General features: G+C 38.3%; 1 protein-coding gene across 2 annotated transcripts in view; it reads left to right on the plus strand.

Moving 5' to 3' along the window:
- The first annotated feature begins 742 nt into the window (after positions 1-742).
- STRN (striatin) overlaps positions 743-22,811 on the plus strand; it is a 90,410-nt gene continuing 68,341 nt past the window's right edge. Inside the window, exon 1 of one of the 2 annotated variants that reach the window (XM_026018917.2) lies at positions 743-1,155. In XM_026018917.2, coding sequence (XP_025874702.1) covers positions 922-1,155 — 234 coding nt within the window. In that variant the 5' untranslated portion in view covers positions 743-921. The remainder of the gene's footprint in view (positions 1,156-22,811) is intronic. The other variant, XM_026018916.2, reaches the window with a different exon arrangement.

Consider the following 22,811-nt stretch of genomic DNA (forward strand, 5'->3'; position numbering starts at 1 on the left):
GGAGAAGGCAGGCAAAAGGAGACGCAGACAACCGCCTTGGGTAGGGGAAGCTTTCCAGGATTAGGACTGGCAAGACTGCCTGCAGGAGAAGGGGCTTCAGAGGAGGCGCCGGCGACCCCGACTCTGGAGCTGGAAGGGGGTGGGGAGCTAGTGTAGGAGAGAGGGGTGATTAGAGCTCCTTATTCGTGAAAACGGAGCAGGCAACAGGTCTGAACCCCGAGAGAAAACGAGAGAGGAGCGACAGCGATAAGCAGGCATCCAGCACCGAGGAGCCGCTGCAGCCAGAGCGGCCCTGCGGCCGGAGCCAAGGGGAGTGGGGGCCAGTCAGCGGGCGACCCCCGGTCCCGCAGCCGGACCTCCGAGCCCCGCCCCGCCTGCTCCTCAGCAGAACCACCAGGAAGCCCCGAGAGACGGGCAGCTCAGCCGGTATCTTGGCGCCGCAACTTCCGCGTGTGCGTGTGTGTGTGTGCAACAGGGCGCGCCGCCTGAGAACTTCCGCGTGCGAGGAGGCGGGGGGACTGGCGAGGAAACCCGCGCGCTCCGGGCCGGCGGGGCCCCCCTGCACCCCCCCCCCCCCCCGCCGCGCGCAGGGGCGGACCCGGCGGACCCGGGGGGGCGGGGCTGCGGCCGCGCCCCAGCCGCGGGCAGCCCCACAGGCCGCCGCCGCCGCCGCCGCCGCCGCGCTCGCCGCCGCCACGCCCCGCGACTACATTTCCCAGCAAGCCCCGGGCCTCCCGCGCGCCGCAGTTGACCCATTTCCCGGCCCGTCCCGGGCTCGGCCGGCCCCCGCGCCCAGGCGGCTGCTCCCTGCTGACTGGGGTGTGGGCGGGGAGCGGCGGAGGCAGGAGGAGGCGCTGCTGGCCGCCGCCGTTGCCTCCGCTGCTGGGCGCCTGGGCAGCTCCCGGGGTTCCTGCGGCCGCCATGGACGAGCAGGCGGGTCCCGGCGTCTTCTTCAGCAACAACCACCCGGGCGCCGGCGGTGCCAAGAGTCTCGGGCCTCTGGCGGAGGCTGCCGCGGCTGGCGACGGGGCGGCTGCGGCGGGGGCGGCGCGAGCCCAGTACAGCCTCCCCGGGATCCTGCACTTCCTGCAGCACGAGTGGGCCCGCTTCGAGGTGGAGAGAGCCCAGTGGGAGGTGGAGCGGGCGGAGCTGCAGGTAAAGACCCTCCCGGCCTGGCCCTCCTCATCCCGCCTCTTCGCTGCCTTCCGCCCCGCCCCGCCCAGGACCCTTCCCCCTCCCCCCTCCCCCCCCGCTCGTCCCCTCCCCCTTTGCCTCCCGCCCAGCCCACCCACCACCGCGCCCCTTTACCCCCTTCACCTTTGCCTTTCGCCGACCCCACTTCCTTGACCGGCTTCCCATTCCCGCCCTTGATGCGTTGTTTACCGTCCCCGCTCCTTTCCGTCTGCTCCGTTTCTCACTCTTAACTCCGTCTCCTTTCAACTCTCTCGCCGTCCCACATTTCAGGTCGTCCCTTTCGGTTTACTAATTGGGCTGACAGTAGTTTCTGAGAGACGTCGAGCAAATCATCCTCTGCCCCAGTGAGTCCCATCCTAGGTCTAGCGATGTTCCTTGCGAAAGGTATTGGTAGTTGGCTCCTGTCTCTGGAAAGAAGGTGATGAAGACAGCACCAAGTCGTGTCCGTGGGGCCTCGCCTTGAGGCGAGGAGCTCCTGTTGGGCCAAAGTATCAGTCGGAATATCCGGTCCTTTTTTGATGCATGTAAATGTTTTTCTCTCTCCTCTTCCTTACCTCCTCCCGCGTTCCTTTTAGGTATTTCAGGTTCACGGATTTCGATTGAAGGACCTAGATGACCACAGTCAGGTGATGGTTCGGGGATGGGTTCCTGTCCTCGGAATCTGAAACTTCCCAAGGGTTGATTTTATGTCCAGTGTTTAGTGAGATTGGCTTGTACTTTGAAAGGAACTAAGAGGGACTCTAAAGTTGGTTACATTTCCCTTGCATAATCTGCGAGATAAAGTATATCCAGGAAGGAGCTGTTGTGGGCTCTTCGCAGAAAGTGAGGCTGATAGTTTACTGGCCCTTCTGAATTGCTAAGTGGGTTTCAGTGGCTCGTTCTTAAAACTACCAAGGCATGCACCAATTTCACAGGGAACTTAACTGAGTAGTAGCTCTGCCTTTCTGTTTTACTGGCTAATCCTGTGTGCTTATGAAATCTGAGTATAGTTTTGGTTGGTGAAACACTTGAAGTTAAAACGCTACCCAGTGTGTCACTTTTTTTGGTAACATGTATTTTCTTTGGCACTTAAAAAAGGGAGAAATCTGTTAAATAGAATCATGTGCTGGAACAGGGTGTTTCGGCGTAGTGGAAGTGGCTGTGGAAAGAGGGAGTAGACCGAGTTATAGTACCTAATCGCTGTGCTTGCTGCTAGCACTGACCTTGAGGAAATCCTTTGGCCTCTCTGAACTTCAGTTTCATCTTTTATTTATTCAGTACATTTATTGAGCGCCAGCTGTGTGCCTTTAGGCCCTGGTATTAACAAAACTGACAGCAATTCTGCCCTCATAGAGCTTACATTTTAGTAGGCAGGCAAAGTCAGCAAATGCAAGTGTATGATATACTGAACCTAGTGGCAACTTGGATGAGAAAATAAATCAGGCACAGGAAATAGAGTGCGATAGGGCAGCTATTTTATTTTAGATGTGGTCGTTAAGGAAGGCCTCTGGGAGGAGTTGAATGAATCAAGGCAATGACCCATAGTTATTAAAATTTTTTCTCTTTCTTTATTTCTACAATTGTATGTTTATTTATTTATTTATGAGAGAGAGAGAGAGAGAGGCAGAGACACAGGCAGAGGGAGAAGCAGGCTCCATGCACCGGGAGCCTGACGTGGGACTTGATCCCGGGTCTCCAGGATTGCGCCCTGGGCCAAAGGCAGGCGCTAAACCGCTGCGCCACCCAGGGATCCCCTACAATTGTATGTTTATATTCTTTGGCAGCTTTTTTATTTCTACTGTTAGGTACTTCAGTATCTAGTCTATGATATTTGTAATTTTTCTCAAAATAAATGTGACCATAATATATAAATATTATATATTTATAAATAACAAGCAGACTTACATGCCTTTTCAAATTTATTAGTAATTTACTTTATTAGTAATGTGTTCTGTAAATGGGCTTGTGGATTTCAGACTTCAAAAAAGTGCGAAAGGTAGGCTTTAATTTTTGACATTATTCAGGTGTGAAGAATGATTTTTGTATGTGACTGCTTAAATTTTAATTTCCAGTTTAGGGAAGGTGAGTCACACTAATTCGGTCAAAAGCAAGATAATTCTTCTTACTTGTGGAGGTTTGGGAATTTCCAGCTCCTCTCACCCCTTGTCAGATCTCCCAGTGCTCCTCATCCACTCCTCCATTTTAACTTTTCAGTTTACCTGTGGTATTAATTGTAGTCACTCTTCAGTTTTATTTTATTTTTCTTTAAGATTTTATTTACTTATTCACGAGAGACACAGAAAGAGAGGCTGAGACAAAGCAGCGGGGAGAGAAGCAGGCTGCATGCAAGGAGCCCTATCCCCGGACTCGATCCCCGGAATCCAGGATCAGGCCCTGGGCCAAAGGCAGACGCTCAACCGTTGAGCCACCCAGGCATCCCTACTCTTTAGTTTTAAACACACACACACACACAGGCATGTGGGCACGCTACTTCCCAGGTTATTTATGGCAAATGTTAAAGTTCAAGTAGGTTTCCCATTGGTGCTCATCACCTTGAAGGCACTACATTTTTACAGTATATTTGGTTTGTGCTCAGGTTAACTTAAGCATCTGTGGAGGAACATTAAACGTTAAAAATGTGTCATATTTTCTAGACAGACAAATATCATGTATTTTTGTTCTGCTTTTGTATTTTGGTGGAGAGAGTTTGCAGGAATCTCACAATTTAAAATATATTTTTAAAATCATTTCATCAACATCATTAAATATGAACATCTCCTTTCATTTTTCTTTTGCCATTGGAATTTTCCTAGAAAAAAATGATGGGAAGTGAGAGTTGAATGAATGATGATGAAATTTGGATCAGTTAGTGTGCCCCTTTTGATTTTTTAATCTCTTCTCAAGCCATTAACACCAAAGTCAACAAAAATACGTTTAAGATTGTCTAATTTCTCCCTTCAGGAACCTGTCCGTCCTGCTCTTTCAGGTTGCCAGGGCAGAGTTGTGCAAGCCAATCCAAGTTTTCATCTACCTGGCCCGCCTTTACCACTTCCTCCCTTCTTCAGGCCTTGGGAGGAAGGAACCAGCTATGTTGTGCCACAGACTTGTCATTCCCCTCCTACCCTTACCCTTTGCCCATCTTGGTTAATGTAGAATTCTCTTTATTTTTGATAATCTCTCTCCCACCTCATTACCATCATTCAGATGAAAATAGGTAATTTATTGGAAAAGAATGGTTAGGATTATTACTGAGCTTTATGTTTGTGAAAGGAAGTAGAGTTGGAATACTAATCATAACATTTGAGATAATTTTCTATATGTGAGACATTGAGCTAGATGACCTCAAAGGAGCATGCAGTGAAGGAGTGATAAAACAAGCAAGATGCAGAAAAATCAGTATTTATAGCTTTGGGGGCTTAAATTTTCTTAGAATAGCATTGAAGAGGAGAGCTAGCAGTGAATGGGGAGAATAGCAGGAAGAAAGAACTTTATAAGGTAATGAGAACTTAATTTGAAATTACTGACTTAACAGAGAGCGGGCATATAAATAAATAAAATTTATTGGCCTTAGATTTTGAGTGCGTGTGTAGTGGGGGGGGGCGGGGGCTCTGCCATTTACCTGGAAATGCTAAAATTGTGTGAAAAGATGATATGATTGAGTAGCTTAGGGCATGAGGCACAGAGACTGTCTACCACAGTGTTTATTAATCTGTATTTTGGCATTACTGATTCATATTTTCATTAAACAGAGGTTTTTCAATCACCTGCTTTGTGTCATCTCCTGTTCTAGGCACTTGAGACACAAGAGTGATTAAAGTAGGTCCTACTTTCATGCAGCTTAAATTCTGGAGGAAGGCATAGGTATTGTATACCTATGTATACAATATATTGGATGGTAGTGAGCACCATGATAACATGGTATAAGTTGGATATGAAATGCTTGAGAGGATGAACTGGGGCTTAACTGATGAGATGCCATTTGAGCAAGACTTGAAAAGGTGAAAGAAAGTAAGGAAAGAATGTTCTAGGCCCTGAGAGAACAGTAGGGGGAAGGGAGCATACTTACAATGTTTGAGGAATAATGAGGCACATGTGGCTAGAGAGAAGAAGCATGGAAGAAATGACAGAGATACTGGGTCTTGCCCATTGTAAGGATCCTTGATTTTACCTTTGCCAGATGGGCAACTGTTGAAATGTTTTGAGCAAAAGAGCAATACCGTCTTTAAAAGGAACCCTTTACAAGGATTTAGAATACACTTAGAGGGAAGACAAGAGTACATGAATTAGGGAGTCTAGTTAGGGGGCTATTTTAATCATCCAGGCTGGAGATGTACTAAGGTGGTAGTGATGGAATAGGTAAATATATATTTTGATACATTTTCAAGATATAATGGATTCCAAGTACATTTTTGAAGATAGAAACCAACAAGATATGCTGAAGAATAATAGAATGTGCGGAAAAGAGGAGTCAAGTATGATTCAAAATTATTTTGACTGAGTAGCTGCAAAGGACTGTTAAGATTTACTTAGCGTTTAGATGGATACAGCACTTAAAATGACAGTTTATTTTGTGATATTATTTACAATTATGGTGAGGGAGAATGTGGCATAGACCTGGTTTCAATCTTTTCTCTAAGACTTACTATTTTACTCTATGGCAAAAGTGGCAAGCAAATTCTGACCTTTGAGAACCTTCGTTTTCTCATGTATAAGGTGAAGATAATAAACTACCTTGTGAGAATTAAATGAGATGTTTTAAAATACCCCAGAGAGGGCTGGCGCAACACAAAAGTGCTGAATGAATAAATGGTAGCAAATACATGATGTTAAATTTGCATTCTTTTTTATGTCCTTGTCTCCAGAGAAAAAAGCATGATCTTTAGAGCTCTTCTAAGGCTAGAGCATGTAAGTGCCATCCTGGACCAGGCAGTCTAATATTCCAGGTCTGATGGTGGTGCTAAAGGGTGTTTCATAGGAGTGAATTGTTGCCTTTACCGTCAGCCTCACGACATTGATTGTATACTTCAATTCTATTTCCTTTCCTTATAATTTAATATGCATCTGTTATCTTGGAATTTGTGTAGATTTTTCTGAGGGTGTTTATCTTAACATTGCATGATGTCTTGGGTAACAAATCATGTATATTTACTAACTACTTTATAAAACTGATCTTTGGTTTTATTCAGCTCTTTAAACAACATCCTTTAAACTTGGAGCAGGTGAACTCCACTGTGGTATGGTATAATTTTGTACACAGGATATTTCTCAGCTTTAGCTCAATTTTAATCTGGGGGAACTTTTAAAATAACTCATTCCCTGGGCTCTACCTCAGACCAATTAAATCAGAATCTTAGGATTTAGGGCCCTTGGTATTAGTATTTTTTTGAGCTCCCTGGTAGTCCTCATATGCAGCAAGGATTGAGAACCACTGCTTTAGTTGTTCATTTCTGATTTTACATGTATAGTGTGATGATTTTAACACATGTATTAGTATTCCAGATATGGATGGCTTTTTATAGAATTTGGGATATAATGTCTATTATTCTTTCTGATGATAGCTAGCATATTATTTTTAGCCAGTAGAATATTATAATTTGATTCACCTCCCTCTGACTGAGAGAGATAATGATAGAATAATCTTTGAGCTAGAATGAACTTTGGAAACAATTCAGCTGCAACTTTCTTTTGTAGGTAAAGTGAGGCCCCACGGAGAGGGTGAATGACCAAGAATAAAATAGGTTTTATACAAGCTATCACTTAAGTCTCCAAATACCTTTACAGTATTTTTTTTAAGCCCTTTCAGATATATTATCTTGCTTTATCTGTAGAACTTTCTAAGATAATCAGTCACACTAATGCTTGCTTATCATTTTTCTTTTTATTTGAAACAACAGATATGGATATTTTACTCTGTTCTTCTGTTGTCTAGCTTATTTTATTGGCTACATTTAATGTTTTTTTTATATTGACTTTGGTGTTCTGTAGTTTTATTCTGATGTATCAGGATATAGTTTTTTTTTTGTTTGTTTGTTTGTTTGTAACTTTGTTAGGCTCCTTGAAAAATCTGCAAAATCCTCAGTCATTATCTTTTTAGATTTCTGCTCCTAACCCCCTTTTCTTTTGGGTGTCTGGTTACATGTATCTTAGACATTCTTTATCTGTTTATTCTGATTTATCTTCCAGTCTATTAATTTTCTCTTCAGTTGAATCTTTTAAAGCCAGCCAATGAATTTCTAATTTTGATTGTTACTGAAGTTCAATTTGGTTCCTTTTTGAATCTACTGGATCTTTTCTTAATAGTTTCCTGTTCCCTGAAGATATTTTCAGGTCATATTTTTATTTTATTTTATTTTATTTTATTTTATTTTATTTTATTTATTATTATTTTAGAGAGAGAGAGTGTGTGTATGCGGATGGGGGGAGGGGAAGGGGAAAGGAATTTCAGGCGGACTCTGTGCCAAGCATGGGGCCTGACATGGGGCTTATCTCAGGACCCTGAGATCATGATCTGAGCTGAAACCAAGGTCAGTTGCTTAACTGAACCACCCAGGCACCCCAAGTCATCTTTTATTATTTAAACCTAGTAATTATAGTTATTTTATAGTTGGTATCTCTGTATTTCCTATTTCTGAGGTCTTGGAGGTACCTTTCTGTGATCTTTTGTTTTTGCTGGTACTTGTTCGTGATGATTTGTTTCTTTGTATGCATGGTTATCTTTGTGTGCTGCTTGCGGTCCTTGAAAAAGTGTAAGACTAATCTGAGGTCTCAAATAAAGGTATCTTCTTCAGAAGTTCTTTGCGTTTGCTTCTGGTAGGTTTTTGGAGGCATTACCAATCCAGAATACCATTTAAAATAAATTCATTGCTTGAGTTGCTTGACCACCCTGCTGATGCAAATTTTGGTTCCAAATACAGTTGAGAACCAGGGTACTTCACCTTTGCCTTGAAGGTATAAGCTCCTTAGGGTCTTAGCTAAATGTGAGAGGCATGTCACCTGTTAGACTTTTCACACTGGATGGTCCTGGTCTTTGATTTTTGCCCTTGAGGTCCTGTAAGGCTGAAGGTTCGTTCCATTTGGCCAGTACCCAAAGGGCAAAAGTGGCATTTGTTCTCTTAACTAAGTTTTCATTTTCCCTTCAGCTTTGGCCAAATAATTTCTTCTTATCAGCTTTGCCTTTTAGATGGGTGTAAAAATGTCCAGAATTTTTAGCTGCTTTCAGTAGAAGCGTTAATTCAGGACACTGTTACTAGAAACTGAATTCTCTTACTTTCAAAAATGGACAGGAATAGCGCAGTAATTGTGGAGAAATATCATTGATAATGTTTCTTTATTAAGAGAGATCCTAATTTAGCCCCAAACTTTATTTACCTTCTAAGTCTTCTTCTGAGTTTCGGTGGTAGGAGAGGAGACTATAACTTTTCTCCAAAATCTTGGTAACTTAAGCAGAATTTAAAACAAACAAACCCTTTTACTAATCAGCCTTTGAAAGTTGTTTGAAAGTCCAAATAATCTAGAATAATTTCCCTTTGTCAAAAGCTTATTCTCTTCTTGATTTTAGCCATACTTTTTGATTGGTTTATGAGTGTTTTTAATGGTGTCTAGGTTTCAGTTCTGGGCCATTAGAAATAAACTTGCCCTTGGGATCCTTAGAGTTTCTTGCTTTGGTGGTCTATTTGACAAAACAATCTATTGCCAATCATAATGTGGCTGTGGATAGTATGGGTCTTAACTCCATCATTTCCAGTATATAATTTCTTGAGGCCTCATCTTTGTCAATTTTGAATTCTAATATACCCACCGAACAAGAGTAGTTGTAATTTTAAAAAGATCAAGTATGCAAAGTATGTGACCCATAATAGGTTTGCTCTTGCTGGTTGAGATTTCTATGGAGAGAATGCTTTTAACTGTGTTATTTATTTAAATTAAATTTTAGAGACCAAGATCTAGTTTAAGGGATCCATTTGGCATATAATGGCTACTTCGATTCTCTTTGCCCTGCTTGTAGTGGTTTAAAGACAATAAACTGACAGTATTGGAAGTAAGGGACAGGCCAGAGAGGTGTAGAGTAATAGGTGATAATAACTTGTAAGCATTGAGGACTGGGGATAGGAATAGAGGATACTTTGGAGTTCAAGAGAGAAATCTGAGGCAAGAGAGAAGCTGGGGAAGGAGGTAGAAGAAAAGAAGAGACCGAGCAGAGGGGTAGCGGGAGCAGACAGAAGCAGGAGGGAGAAACTGTGCACGTGAACTGTTCTTAATTCCTAGAGCATGTATTTTTTTGTTTGTTTGTTTGTTTTTGAAATATTTTATTTAAATTCAATTTGCCAGCATATAGTATAACACCCAGTACTCATCCCATCAAGTGCCCTCCTTAGTGCCCATTTTATCTGTAGTCTTCATTTTAGCACTTATAATTGTAGAATTCTAGGGCACACACACACACCCACACCCTACCCCCCAGCACCCTTTTTTGGCACCCCCTCCCCCATATCTCTACTCTCAATTTTCTGTTCTTTTCATTAGACTAAGAATATTTTACCTCTTGAGGGACCTTAGATCTTCAGTAGTCTTCATCCTTTGTTTTATCAGTAGGGCCACAGAGAGAGATGAAGTAAATTGTCTTGTGAGTTGGCGGAGATTTAGTTTAGAACCCAAGAGTCCTGCTACTCTGGCCTGGGCATTGTTCTCTATATCACATCATATCCTTTTATCAGTCCCTCACCCTGTGTAGCTGCTTCTGATCTGAAGTAGCCAAGTGGATTGCAATATTGAGATGATTAATTATGCTTTGAGTAGCTGTCATAATATAAATTCTTCTCATATTTTAAACTTTTCTTCAAGCAGAACAATTTAGTGAAATGACTATTTTAAGGGACTCAGGAAAGTCTTCAACAATTTATGTTCCTCAAAAGTGTTTAACATTGTGTCACTCTAGTTTCTTTTAATAATTTTATTTTTGTGTAGGGAATACTAATATAAGATGTTTATTTCTTTAAGAAAGTCTGCAAATTTGGATCTTTTTCAGCTTGTCCTGCGAGTAGCCTAATTAAGTTCTCTGTGTGTATGTGTATTTTTTTAAAATATAGTTGGTGTTTATTGACCATATGTCAGCTTTTGTGTAGTGCTTCAGTTATTAGGTCATTCTTAGCCTACATATTCTGTTTGGACAAAATAATATGTCAACTCTGTATTTACTGTTATGCATTAAGGTATTTGAAGAGATAAAGTCACTTTCTTTGACAGACTTCATTCTGTGTAACTTTCATTACAAAAGTATCTTATCTGAAAAGGATGATGGAATATTAGAAAATATTGATAAATGAGGAAAATTTATTGTTAGAGTTGGCTAAAAGCAGTATGGCACAAGGAAAAATAAGATTTTGTTTTTTTGTAGGTAAGATTGGGAGAAAAGTAAAGGAGTAGAAGCCCTGGAATTAAGAGGAGCTTTGGGAAATATTGGATAGGGTTGGGTGAAAGAGGTATTTTGGGTGTGGCGAATAGGTTCTTGGCATAACTGCACTACAGAGATTCAAGGAAAGGGCGGGGGGAGCGTTACGTACAGGTTCCATTAGTACTCATTTACATGGGACAGAAATTGGATCCAATACCAGCATATCTAGTTGGGAGAAAAAAACAAGATGTCAGATTCCACAAGAGTGATAGCAGGTTCACCTAATGGAAAATTACAGCCCAGTCTGGGACTTGTTCTTATTTTTTTTGTTGTTTGTATTTCCTCAATGAGAAGGTTAAGGAGTCAGCAAAGGAGCCTAAATTATATACACAACCAAAACCTGCTCCCAAGGAATGTGGATTCATATAAAGCTAAAAGGGAACAAGGAGGAGCCTAGAGATCTGGGTCAGTACACTTACTGAATTTTAGATTAGTTGGGGAAGACGGACCATGATCCCAGTACTTGAACCTGATACTTATCTTGTTTCCCTTCCTTTCTTCTTTATCCTCCAAAAATAATAATAGCTTTTTGTTATTGGCCTCTTAGCATGTCATGTGCTGGGTACAGTGCGGAGTACTTCATATGTGTAATCTATTTTAATCTTTGCAAAACTCTTTGTGGGAGGTATTACTACTCATTCCCTAATTCGTGGATGAGAGAGGATAAATAATTTGCCATAAGAAAAGTTTGAGTGATAGGCCTGGACATGGTAAATGGAAGGAAGTATTTTGACATTTTTCTTGTTTTCTCATGCTTGTCAGTCAGTGTAGAGTTGGGGTATTTTTCCCTCACTTGTCTGCCTGGTGATTTCTTATCCTCTTCCAAGCAAGATTCAGTTTCTCTTCTTTGGGGAAAACCTCTCTGACCTCCAGACATAATCATGCTCATGCTCCCCCAAAAGCTTGTAAGTATAAGACTGACACTATCCTGACCAGTGGTTGGGCAGTTAATCCTGGTTGAAATGATACCAAGTCACTTAAGTTAAAAAATACATAAATGTATACTCATTTGCCACTGTAAGACCAAGCCCACCTGCTCTTCGCTTTTTTTTTTTTAGAATGTTGATTAGAATTGTGTGTTGTCTTTCTTGAATAAACTACATATAATTGTTTTGTGATTGCTAATGCTAAAAACTAATGCATTGCTTGTGATCTCTAGTTTTGGTTTTCCTTGAGTATACAGTGTAGAATCATGGATTTTTATGACTTTTCCCTAGTCTTTTACAGTTGTGTCACCAACATGTGACAGCTGTATTTTCTGTAGGTCTTTGTTGTCTTGTCTTTCCAAAGCATTCAACTTAGTCTTTCTTTTCATACCTGTGTTTTATTGCTTTATGTAATATTTAATTGAATTATCTAATCAAAGCAACAAGTGCAATTGACATAAACAGGTTTGGGAGGAAACCAGGTTGACTCTTGGTGAGCTTATACAACTTGACTGAGATAACCGCAGTGGATGGGTGAACTATAAAGAACAGCTTACTCCAGCTGTGAATATTTAGTGTGCCAGGGCATTGGGCAGTGTTTTACAAAGGGACTGAAGAATACTGGTTAATCTAGAGGTTTGGTTAAGAGAGGATTAGTGGTGGGAACCTTTGTTTTAGTTATACCACCCATTTCGTACTTTCCATATTTGTTTGCTCACTAGGTTCTGAGTCACTTAAGGGCATTTTTATCTCTCTAAGGTCTAGCAGCTACTGGCATGTAGTAGCACCTTAATAAATGGTTCTTAAATCATATATGAGGCTACATTGTTACTGAATATTTATTAAATATATGTGTTTTGAATATGTATATCCTATCTCTCAGGTAAGTTGTGGCTGTAACGGCAGGTCTTGTGTCTCAGATATCTTTGATATTTACAGTGTTTGTCATATTTTGTGAGTGTATGATATATGGCGGTATGTAGGGGAGCAGTGTATCTGTCCCTCTTGCTGCTAGCTAGTTCTGCCTTATGGCTACTCCTGGAAGGAGACTTTGAGAGCAAGTAGTATCTCTATTCTGTTGTGTAGAGCATTGCCTAGGTCCTGCCAAGTCATTCTGACAGAGCTCATTTTAGGGATGCCACTGGCTTCATAATTGCAGCTTGATGTTAGCTGTAGCAAATGGTGCTTGGGCTTTGGTAGTTGTGAGTGTAGGTTTGTTTTCTTCTCCTTTTGTGTGTTGAAACACTGACTGCCGGGAAATGTCTTTGGCATTATGTCCTGAAAAGCCTTTATAGTCAACAGGGTCAGATAACATTTTTTTTTTTCTTTTCTGAAACTCATGCCTTCAAATTTTATATATGTTTCTTATTCCTTCTAAATAGATAACGAATTGAATATTATTTTCTGTGAGGATAAATCTGGCTTTAAATTAACTGTGTGGTTTTCATTACTTTGTATTCTACTTTTCCAATTTTGTTTATAGTTGCATTACTAATATATTGTGATTTTAAACTTTTTAAAGCTCTATTACTTTAATAGAATAGAAATGCCGTAGTTTTCTGTAGTTTAAAATTCTGCCTTTTTAATCCCTAAGCCTGCTTCTTTTCATCAAAAATTGAAGTTTAGTTTCCGAGGTCCATAATTATAGCTAGCCAAGTAAGTGAGAATGAGCACAAAAAAGGCTAAAGTATGGAAATACCAAAGTTGCCAAAGCCTCATAGAAAATACATTACGGGTAACAGTGGAAAACAAGCAGATATAGTTCCATGTCACATGGAGCTTATAACCAAGTGATGATTCTCAACTTTAGATAGACCTGAGTCCATTATGCCATGGTGTTTTACTGTGGCCATGCCATTTTAGTTTTTCCCATGTAAAAACCAACAAAACCAATAGTGACAACAAAAGAAACCCCTTTCTCAGCTCTCTTATCCGTTAGTACTGTCATCCTATCTTGTTCTCTCTCATTTCACTATTAATTTCTCTGTACAGACCACATTTAGTACATTTGGTTTTCTACTAGTCTCATTTTCTTCCTTCTCAGTTTCTTTGTTCTCTTTCTCTCTTTTGGGTTACTAGTTGATTCTTTTTGTATAGATAAATGCCTTATAAAATTACATTTCTGGGTAGTCCTGATCTTTTTCCACAGTTAAAATTCTGCATGTCTGATTTCTTGCTAATATCACCTGGATGACCTGCTATGACTTGAAACTCATGCAGCCTTTCTAAATTCCTTCTCCCAAGTTGCCTCTCCTCCCCATACTCAACTCCTAATTTACCCTTTCTAGAAACCCAGATTTAGCTTTGAGTCAGTGTTTCACTCTTCTGTCCTCACTTTCCCAGCTATGCATCTGGTTTTGTAAACTTGATTTAATATTTTATTTTATTTATTTATTTTTTTTGATTTAATATTTTAAATCCACTTTTAATCATTTAATTCTTAATACTATTGTTAACCTAGTTCAGATCCCCATCACCTCATACCTGGATGACTGCAGTAGGGACCTTCTTAATTTTTATCTCTGGTCTCTCCCTTGGCCAAGGTAATTTTACACAATATTCCTTCTCAAGCTTATAAAAATAATAATGTGTTCAAGATATTTTTTTTCTTTTTGCCTGTAGTAGGTTTCAAATCTCTTCCATGATTAGGATGCTTATATTTCCTACCTGTTAGGGTACACTTTCTAAACCAACATAGTTTATTTAATCTTGCTTTGCACATAAGTCATGTTTACTTTTTTTTTTTTAATTATTGCTCAAAAGTTTTGTCATTCTGGAATGTACTTCCACCACCTCATAATTTGTGTTCTTTCAGATTTATATATTCTTTATTCAAACTTAGTTTGGAAGTCCTATTTCAACACAAAGAGGTTTTGGTTTTGATTGTTACTTTTTTAGTACTTGTTTTTGTCATTTGGCAATTAGGGTGTGCTATCTCTTACTGTTTACTTGCTTTTTATGAATCTGTTCAGTTAATTTAACAAACATTTATTGAGCATCTGCTACACGCAAGTGACTGTTCTGGGCATTGAGGACAGTCCCTGTCCTCTTGGAGCTTTAGCAACTTCCTCTGTACCTTACTATTTTTTAAAATCTAACTCCTATCGTAGTATGTGTATGTGTATTAATACACATAATATGTGTATTAACATGATGTGTTAATAATGATGATATTATAATTGAGTTCAAATTCACAAGAAGGAGCCCCTGACTAATAATACAGAAAAAAACCCTGCCTTGCTGCTGACCAAAAAACACTAATAACTATAGAGAAAAGGATAATTATTCTGGATGGTGAGGATATCTTTTGGAAGGTGGCTATTATCTTGAATTCAGCGATAATTTAAAAAAAAAAATAGCCAAAGTAATACTGCCTTGGAAGATATTAATTCAGTTGTATATAATTAGTCTCCCATGCAAATTAACAGAATGCAAATAAATAGAAATTAAAAAAAAATACTCATTGTCTTGGGATCAGGACTTAGTTTTGTTTTCCCCATATCATCTTCAGTACCATATAATCACAGAATGTTAGACTCTCCCTGTGTAGTTGAGGAAACTGAGGGTAAGAAAAGTAACTTTAATAAGATCACACAGATTAGTGAGAGAACCAGGAGTAGGAATCTCCCAACATCCACATCAAAGAACATTGAACATTGAATATTTGTACAATACAGTTCAATAATTGGTGTGTATAGTTCTGGTCCTGAGTTATCGGGAAAAATTATGTTCCTGGCTTTTTTTTTTTTCCAAAATGAAAGCAGGAATTTATTGATCATTAAAAGTCCGTATGCATCAAAGCTTAAATGGTTTATCTCAGGTATTTTTTATGTCTAATAAGTTTTTTCTATTTTCCCTACTCTGTGTTCCCTTGTTTATTTGGTTGAATAAAAATGGTTACTTTGATATTTTGACCTGATTTTTTGTATACATATTTTTTATGATGTTTGAAAATCAGGTACTTATTAATAAAAGCTTTTTTAAATAAAGCTTGACATCCCTAGTTAAGGAATCTATATTGATTTTTTTAAAATGTTTTTGTAGAGGTGCCTGGGTGGCTCAGACAGTCAGTTAAGTGTCTGCTTTAGGCTGAGGGGAGGATCCCAGGGTCCTGGGATTAGCCCCCCACCGGCTTCCTGCTCAGCAGGGAGTCTCCTTTGCTGTTTGTCCCTTCCACTCCATGCCTACACATGCTCTCCTCTCAAATTAAAAAAAAAAAAAAATATATATATATATATATATATCTTTAAAATGTTTTTGTAAGTTTGCTGTAACATGGATTAGAGAAGAGATTTAGAGCATGAATCACTGACTAGAAACCACCAATTTTTCTACAAAAAAGAAAGTTTTAATCCTTACTTAGAATTCAGAGTTAAACTTAGACTTTATTTTTAGAAACTGCCTAAATTTTACATTTAGCAGTGTTAAAGAAAACCAGAGCTGGACATAGTTAAGGTAGTACAAGCAGATTTTAATCAAGGGCTATTGAAACATGAGGAAAGAGACCTCAGGATAGAACTGGGCTCAATTCTGAATACAACAAGAAAAATTAGGAATTTATAGCCAAAGGGGTTGGGGCAGTGGGTGGATGTAAATTATGAAGAGGAAGCATCAGGATTAGGGGGATTCTGGTTAAACTGAGAAGATTCTTGCTGAAGGCCTGCCAGGGTGACCACATGTGACCTGCGGTATGGGAGGGGTGAGGAAATTGATTAGATGTTAAAGGTGGTGAGATATTGAAGGTGAGGGATTCCTGCCACACTGATTTAGTTATGATTGTTGCTAAAATTGGGGGATGTGCAGGTGGACATGGAAGTCCAAAGATCTGGCTTAGTCAAGCAAACCGGCTCAGAGGAGCCTAACTGAAGTTTGGTTGAGAAGAGAATCTTTGTCAGAAGAAATGATTTCTGGGTGCCTGGATGCCTCAGTTGGTTAAGCGTCTGCCTTCGGCTCAGATCATGATCTTTGGATCCTGGGATTTAGCCCTGCATCAAGCTCCCTGCTCAACCAGGAGCCTGCTTCTCCCCTCTCCCTCTGCCGGCCACTCCCCTGCTTATACTTTCTCTCTGTCAAATAAATAAATATAATCTTAAAATAAATAAATAAAGAAGAAGAAGGAATGATTTCTTTAAGATAACAATAGGTGGTGGAGCCTGAGTGGCTCAGTCTGTTAAGTGTCTGCCTTAGGCTCAGGTCATGATCCCAGAATGCTGAGCTTCCTGCTCAGCAGGGAGTCTGCTTGGTCCCTCTTCCTCTGCCTCTCCACCTTGCTTATGCACACATGCTTTCTCTCTCTCTCTCTCTCTCTCTCTCTCTCTAATACATAAAATCTTATACATAAAATAATACATAATACATAAAAGAAAGAATAGGTGTATATATATATATATAAAACACAAGATATTGAGAGAGGTAAAGAGTAGAAAGAACCCCTACCTCTCACCAATCCTTTTCACAAACCTACTATTTAGAGATAAATTCTACTAACAATTTAGTGTGTATCCCTCCAGAATTTTATGTATACACACATAAACATACACACTTGGGTTTTTTATTGAACTTGCATTTACCTTGGCAATAATTGTTCATTGCTCTCTTTTTTAATCTACTTATCTATTTTAATGTTCATTCTTTTCAATTCTCCTTCCATTTTTCTCTTTGTAAAATATTTTTTCTGTACATGTGTTCTTTCTTTACAAAAATCAAATTGTGTCATTTTTTCTTTTTAAGAAGATTCATATGAGATATTTTGTGTATATTAACTCCATTACTTTGAACTGTTTGAGAATTTCCTTAACATAGTAATGGTTTGTTGGGTATACATAAACCTAATTTATCTAAGTTGCCAATTGCTTTTGAGAATGAATGCCCTTGTCTGCATTTATGCTAGCAGTGCCTGATCATGTCTAGAATTCTACTACTTGCTAGTCTCATTAAATATAAAGTTATATCTCCTATTCATATTAACTTGCATTTTTCTGATTATTACTGAGAACAAGCATCTCTTTCTAAGCTTGTCAGCCTTTTGGGTTTCTTGTTCTCTAAATTTCATATTCATATGCTTTATGAGAGCATGGAATATCTACTTATATTTACAAGTGGGATCAGTTTTTCCTCTTTTTCTATAATTTATTTTTGGTAAGTTTTTAGGTTAGTATTACAGTTTTAGCAAGAAACAGAATGCTGGTTTTATTTATGAAAGCTAAATAAATCTAATACTTGTAAAGTAGGTTAAGATGAAGTTATTGGGATTTGTATTTATATTAGGAATATTACTTAAAATAATAGGCATTGTTTTATGTAATGGGTTTAATTTTTAAAAAGCATATTTTCTGGATCTTTATGAATGAATAAAAAGAATATATATATACACACAGACACAGACACATAGAGATATCTACATATATATCTATAGACACACATATACTTGTAGCTAACTTAATTGATTTGGGACAGGTTATGGATTTGTGCATGATAATCAAGATTACCAGATATATTTCTAGTCTGGAAGATCAGGTGCTGTCTTGCCAACTGCCTTCAGGGAGTGCCCACCTTAATAGTCAAATCAGCAACATGTAAACTTACATTTCAGTCTTACCCTCCTTCACTACAAGGTCTTTAAATTTAACTCTCTAGCATTTGTGTTTTCTTCAGATCTGTTAGTATACACATTTATGTTTTAGATATGATTGGTTTGCATATAATTTATTATTTTGTGTTTTTGTGTGACAATGAAATGAGTCAATAAAAAACTTATTTAGAAAAATATAACCTAAAAAGAACTCAATAAAAGATAAGTTTCATTAATTTCATTTATTTTCATATATGCATAGTTGTAGTTCCTGTTCTTTCAGTAATTATATAACCAAACCAGATGTCAGTTTTGCTTATCTGTCTGCTTACAGGAAAGTTCAGAAGAGAATGCAGGAAACTCTTCACATTGGTTATCTCTAGGTAGTTGGGATAGGGGTAAAGGAATGGATTTGTTGGTTTTTTCTTTGTATGTTTATATAAAATTTGAATTTTTTTCCATTTTATAGTATTTTTTTAATGAAAAAAAATTTTTAAAGCAATAAAAATACAGCTTATTGAACTACTCTTCATGAGTATTTCATGGTTCTGTTATAGGACAATAGTCAACATGACACGAACTCAGTATCTTAAAAGAATTATTCATTAAAGTAATGAGAAAACTTTTTTCTATTAATTTTAAAAAATTAATAACGCTCAATCCTAGGCAAGATGTTAAACTTTACTCTCATACATTGTTGTTGGTATTATCAAATGGTCAGTGTCTGTCAGGAAACAGACTTTGACCTCATATCATAATTCAGTTTGTTGCAGTCTTTCCCAGAGAAATAAATAATATCCTTAAAGGCCTATATGGATGAAAGGCAACATACTGAATGGGAGAAGATATTTGCAAAGAACATATCCAATAAGAAATTAGTGTCCAAAATACGTAAAGAACTGATACAACTCAACACTCAAAAAACAATCCAATTAACAAATGGGCAGAAAGCATACATAGATATTTCTCCAAAGATGACATCAGCTGGCCAACAGACACATGAAAAGGTGCTCAATTTCACTCATCATCAGGGAAATGTAAATGAAAACCACAGTGAAATACCACCTCACACCTGTCAGAATGTCTAAAATCAAAAACACAAGAAACCACCAGTGTTGGAGAGGATGTGGAGAAAAAGGAACCTTTGTGCACTGCTGGTGAGAATGCAAACTGGTGGAGCCCCTGTGGAAAATAGTATGGAGGTTTCTCAAAAAGTAAAAAAAAAACCACCAAAAAAAAAAAAAAACCCACAAGTATCCTATGATCCAGTAATCACACTCTTAGGTATTTATCCCCCAAAATACAAAAACACTAATTCAGAGTGATACATGCACCCTTATATTTATTGCAGTATTTCTTACTATAGCCAAATTATGGAAGCAATCCAAGTGTGCATTGATAGATGAATGGATAAAGAAGTTGTGGTGTGTGTGTATGTACACACAGACGGTGGATATTTTTCAGCCATAAAAAAGAATGAAATCTGCAACAACATAGATGGATCTAGAGAGTATAGTGTTAAATGAAATGTTAGAGAAAGACAAATACCGTATGATTTCACTCATAAGTGGAATTTAAGAAGCAAAACAAAATGAGCAAAGGAAAAAAAAAAAAGAGAGACAAACCAAGAAAGACTTCTAACTATAGAGAACACACTGATGGTTACCAGAGGGGAGGGGTGTGAGGATGGGTGAAATGGGTAATGGGGATTAAGTAGTGCACTTATCATGAGTGCTGAGTAACGTATAGAACTGTTGATTAACTATATTGTACCCCTGAAACTAATATAACACTGTATGTTAACTACACTGGAATTAAACTTTAAAAGTCTAGATGCATGAAGAACATCATTAGCAGTTTATTTTGTACTAGTAAAAAATTAGTCTGAATGCCCAACTATAGTGAAATGAATATCAGGAATGCTTTTGGCTGCAAATAAACCTTATTATAGCACAGATGTGACAAAGGTTCTATTTTTCCCACAAGTCTGGTGGTGGGTAGTCTTTTTCTCTGACATAAGCTGGTGTAGTTATTCAGTGATGACATGAAGTAACTAGGCCTTTTCTGTTATTCTTCTCCGTCTGTCATCCTTCACCCCCAGCATGTTGGCTTCTTGTCTTCTTTCTTGTTACTTATGATTACAGGATTGCTATAGTTACAGACATCAAGACCCCAGTGAAAAGCAGCAGAAAGATGTCTGAATGTATTTTGGAGTATGTCTACTTTTTTAGTGAATGGTAAACTTTCCCATAAGTAGCTTCTCCCATCCCCAGCAGGTATCCATATATATCTCTCATTGGTTACATAGCCATGTCTGGCCAACAGAAACCAAAAAGCATGAATTTTACTTTCCAGATTCTATAGTGGGAAGTTACAAGATAGAAAGGGGTTTGGAGGGCAGCTCCGGTGGCGCAGTGGTTTAGTGTTGCTTGCAGCCCGGGGTATGATCCTGGAGACCCAGATCGAGTCCCACATCAGGCTCCCTGCCTGGAGCCTGCTTCTCCCTCTGCCTGTGTCTCTGCCTCTGTCTCTCTCTCTGAATAAATAAATTAAAATCTTAAAAAAAAAAAAAAAGAAAAGAAAAGAAAGGGCGTTGGAATGTGTATTTTGAGTAGCCAGTCCACAAAATCTACAATGGTTAAATAAGTAAGGGTAAATTTACTTGAATTGATTTTTTTTTACTTAGTTATTATTTTTACTTCTGTAATAAACTCAATGAAAATGATGGTATAAAAACAGTAATATAAAAAAAGTAATAACAGAAAATTAGATTAGTTGCATACTTAAACTGTGTTTAGCAGAATCCTTGGTATTCCAAAGTGCTTATTTTCTTGCCTCCTGACTGAACATTAGTTTAAGTGCCATAAAGTAGTAAAACAGTATTTACCACATAGAGGTGTTTTTCTTTAATAGAAAATAATAAGTACTCTTCAGAGTACCTCAGAGAAGGGAGGGATTACTTTAAGCTAAATAAACTAAGACTTGGCATTGATAGAATTTAAAATTTCAGAAGGGCCATAGGGAGCTAGTGGGGACAAAGAGAAGAGCATAAGCCAAGACATGGGCTTGGCAGATTTTAGGCCATATTTGAAGACTAAAAGATTGTCTGCTTTGATTGGAGCACAGGATGTGTGAGAAGGGAATGTGGAAGACAAAGCTAGACAGGTGAGTTGTGAACAGATTATAGATAGCCTTAGATTCCATTGGGAAGAATTTGGGCTTTAGTTACATAACACTTTAGATTTATAGGATCATGATTCGGATACATTGAATAAATGCTTTAAATATGAAGAGTGTTGCCCCTTGAAGACTGTTTTTTTAGAGATTGTATATCTCTATAGATATATTGAATATTTCTGTAGAGATTGTATATCTATCAAAGGTAATTTGATTGATCTAAAACATGTTTAGAACTCCTCTGCAGTATTCTAACTATAAAGAAAATCATACACTGTAGAAAACTTGAGATTTGCAAGGGTTACTTTGAGACCTTTGTGAATTCTCAAATTTTAAAATTGAGAGGTCTTTGTGTGGGATCTTTGCTTCCACTGAATTATATTTCCTTTGAGAGTCCTGTTGTATATACATTCCTATTAAGTTAATATTCTTCTCAATGTTAATGAAAGTTTTATTTCTTTTGATGAATAGATTTTGCTCAGGTTGGAGCACTTGCTGAGTCAGTAATTTGTGTGTGTGTGTGTGTGTGTGTGTGTGTGTGTGTAGAACATTTGGTGGACTTGTTCACGTTCATAGTTATAAACTGTTACCAAAATTGACATTTCCTTCTTTTTCTAAGAGCTATCACTTTCTTAGTCTGTTTATTTTTCTTCACTTCCAATACCACTGCTAGTCATTTGGCTTTCTTTGGGGTTGGGGGGGGGAGCATTTTTATAAAGAAATTCAGTTTAAAAAAATTATTTTAGAGTTACTGCTTATGAACTTTGAGATATGAGTTGCTTATTTAGGCTAGGCTCACACATTTAATCTGGATTTGATCTCTAGCCTCTCATTGTCTTAACGGAATGTCTTCTCAGTGGCTCCCAAACAGTGATAACTGTGAATTTTAAATCTGTGAATGTCAATTTTATTATATTGCTCATCCGCAGATTCTTCCCTTGATTGATACCGTATTCTCTCCATTCTGTATGTGTATATGAATATGTACATATTTTTCCAGCTTTATTGAGATGTATTTGACATACAACATTGTGCAAGTGTATAGTGTACAATATGTTGATCTAATACTTTTGCATGTATATATGTATATTGCATGTATATATGTATATTTTAAAACTGGACTTTTCACTTGTGCAAACATTAGAAACATTTACAAAGATTTGGGAGAAAGGAGGATATGCTGTGGGACTTGATTGGTTGGGGGCAAGAGGGAACCTGTGTGAGGACTCAAGAAACCTGCTGATGTATGGTTATTTATATTTTGCCATCAGTTGATAATATGTGTGTAATTTAGTGTTTCAAGTGTGAATTTGGGCAGTGGAGAATTTCTTATGTAGGACAATCTATATTTTTAGTCATACATTTAGGGGTGGAGGGATTGCTGTGATAGAATAAGCCACTATATCTCTTGTGGCATTTCAGATGTAATATGTCTTCTAAAAAAAAAAAAACAACGACTCTTTTTTGGAAAGGAATGCTAGATAAATAAATAAAAATAATGGTACAGAACTTT

The sequence above is a fragment of the Vulpes vulpes genome, chromosome 8 (assembly GCF_048418805.1).
Source record: "Vulpes vulpes isolate BD-2025 chromosome 8, VulVul3, whole genome shotgun sequence".
In the NCBI taxonomy this organism is placed as follows: Eukaryota; Metazoa; Chordata; class Mammalia; order Carnivora; family Canidae; genus Vulpes; species Vulpes vulpes.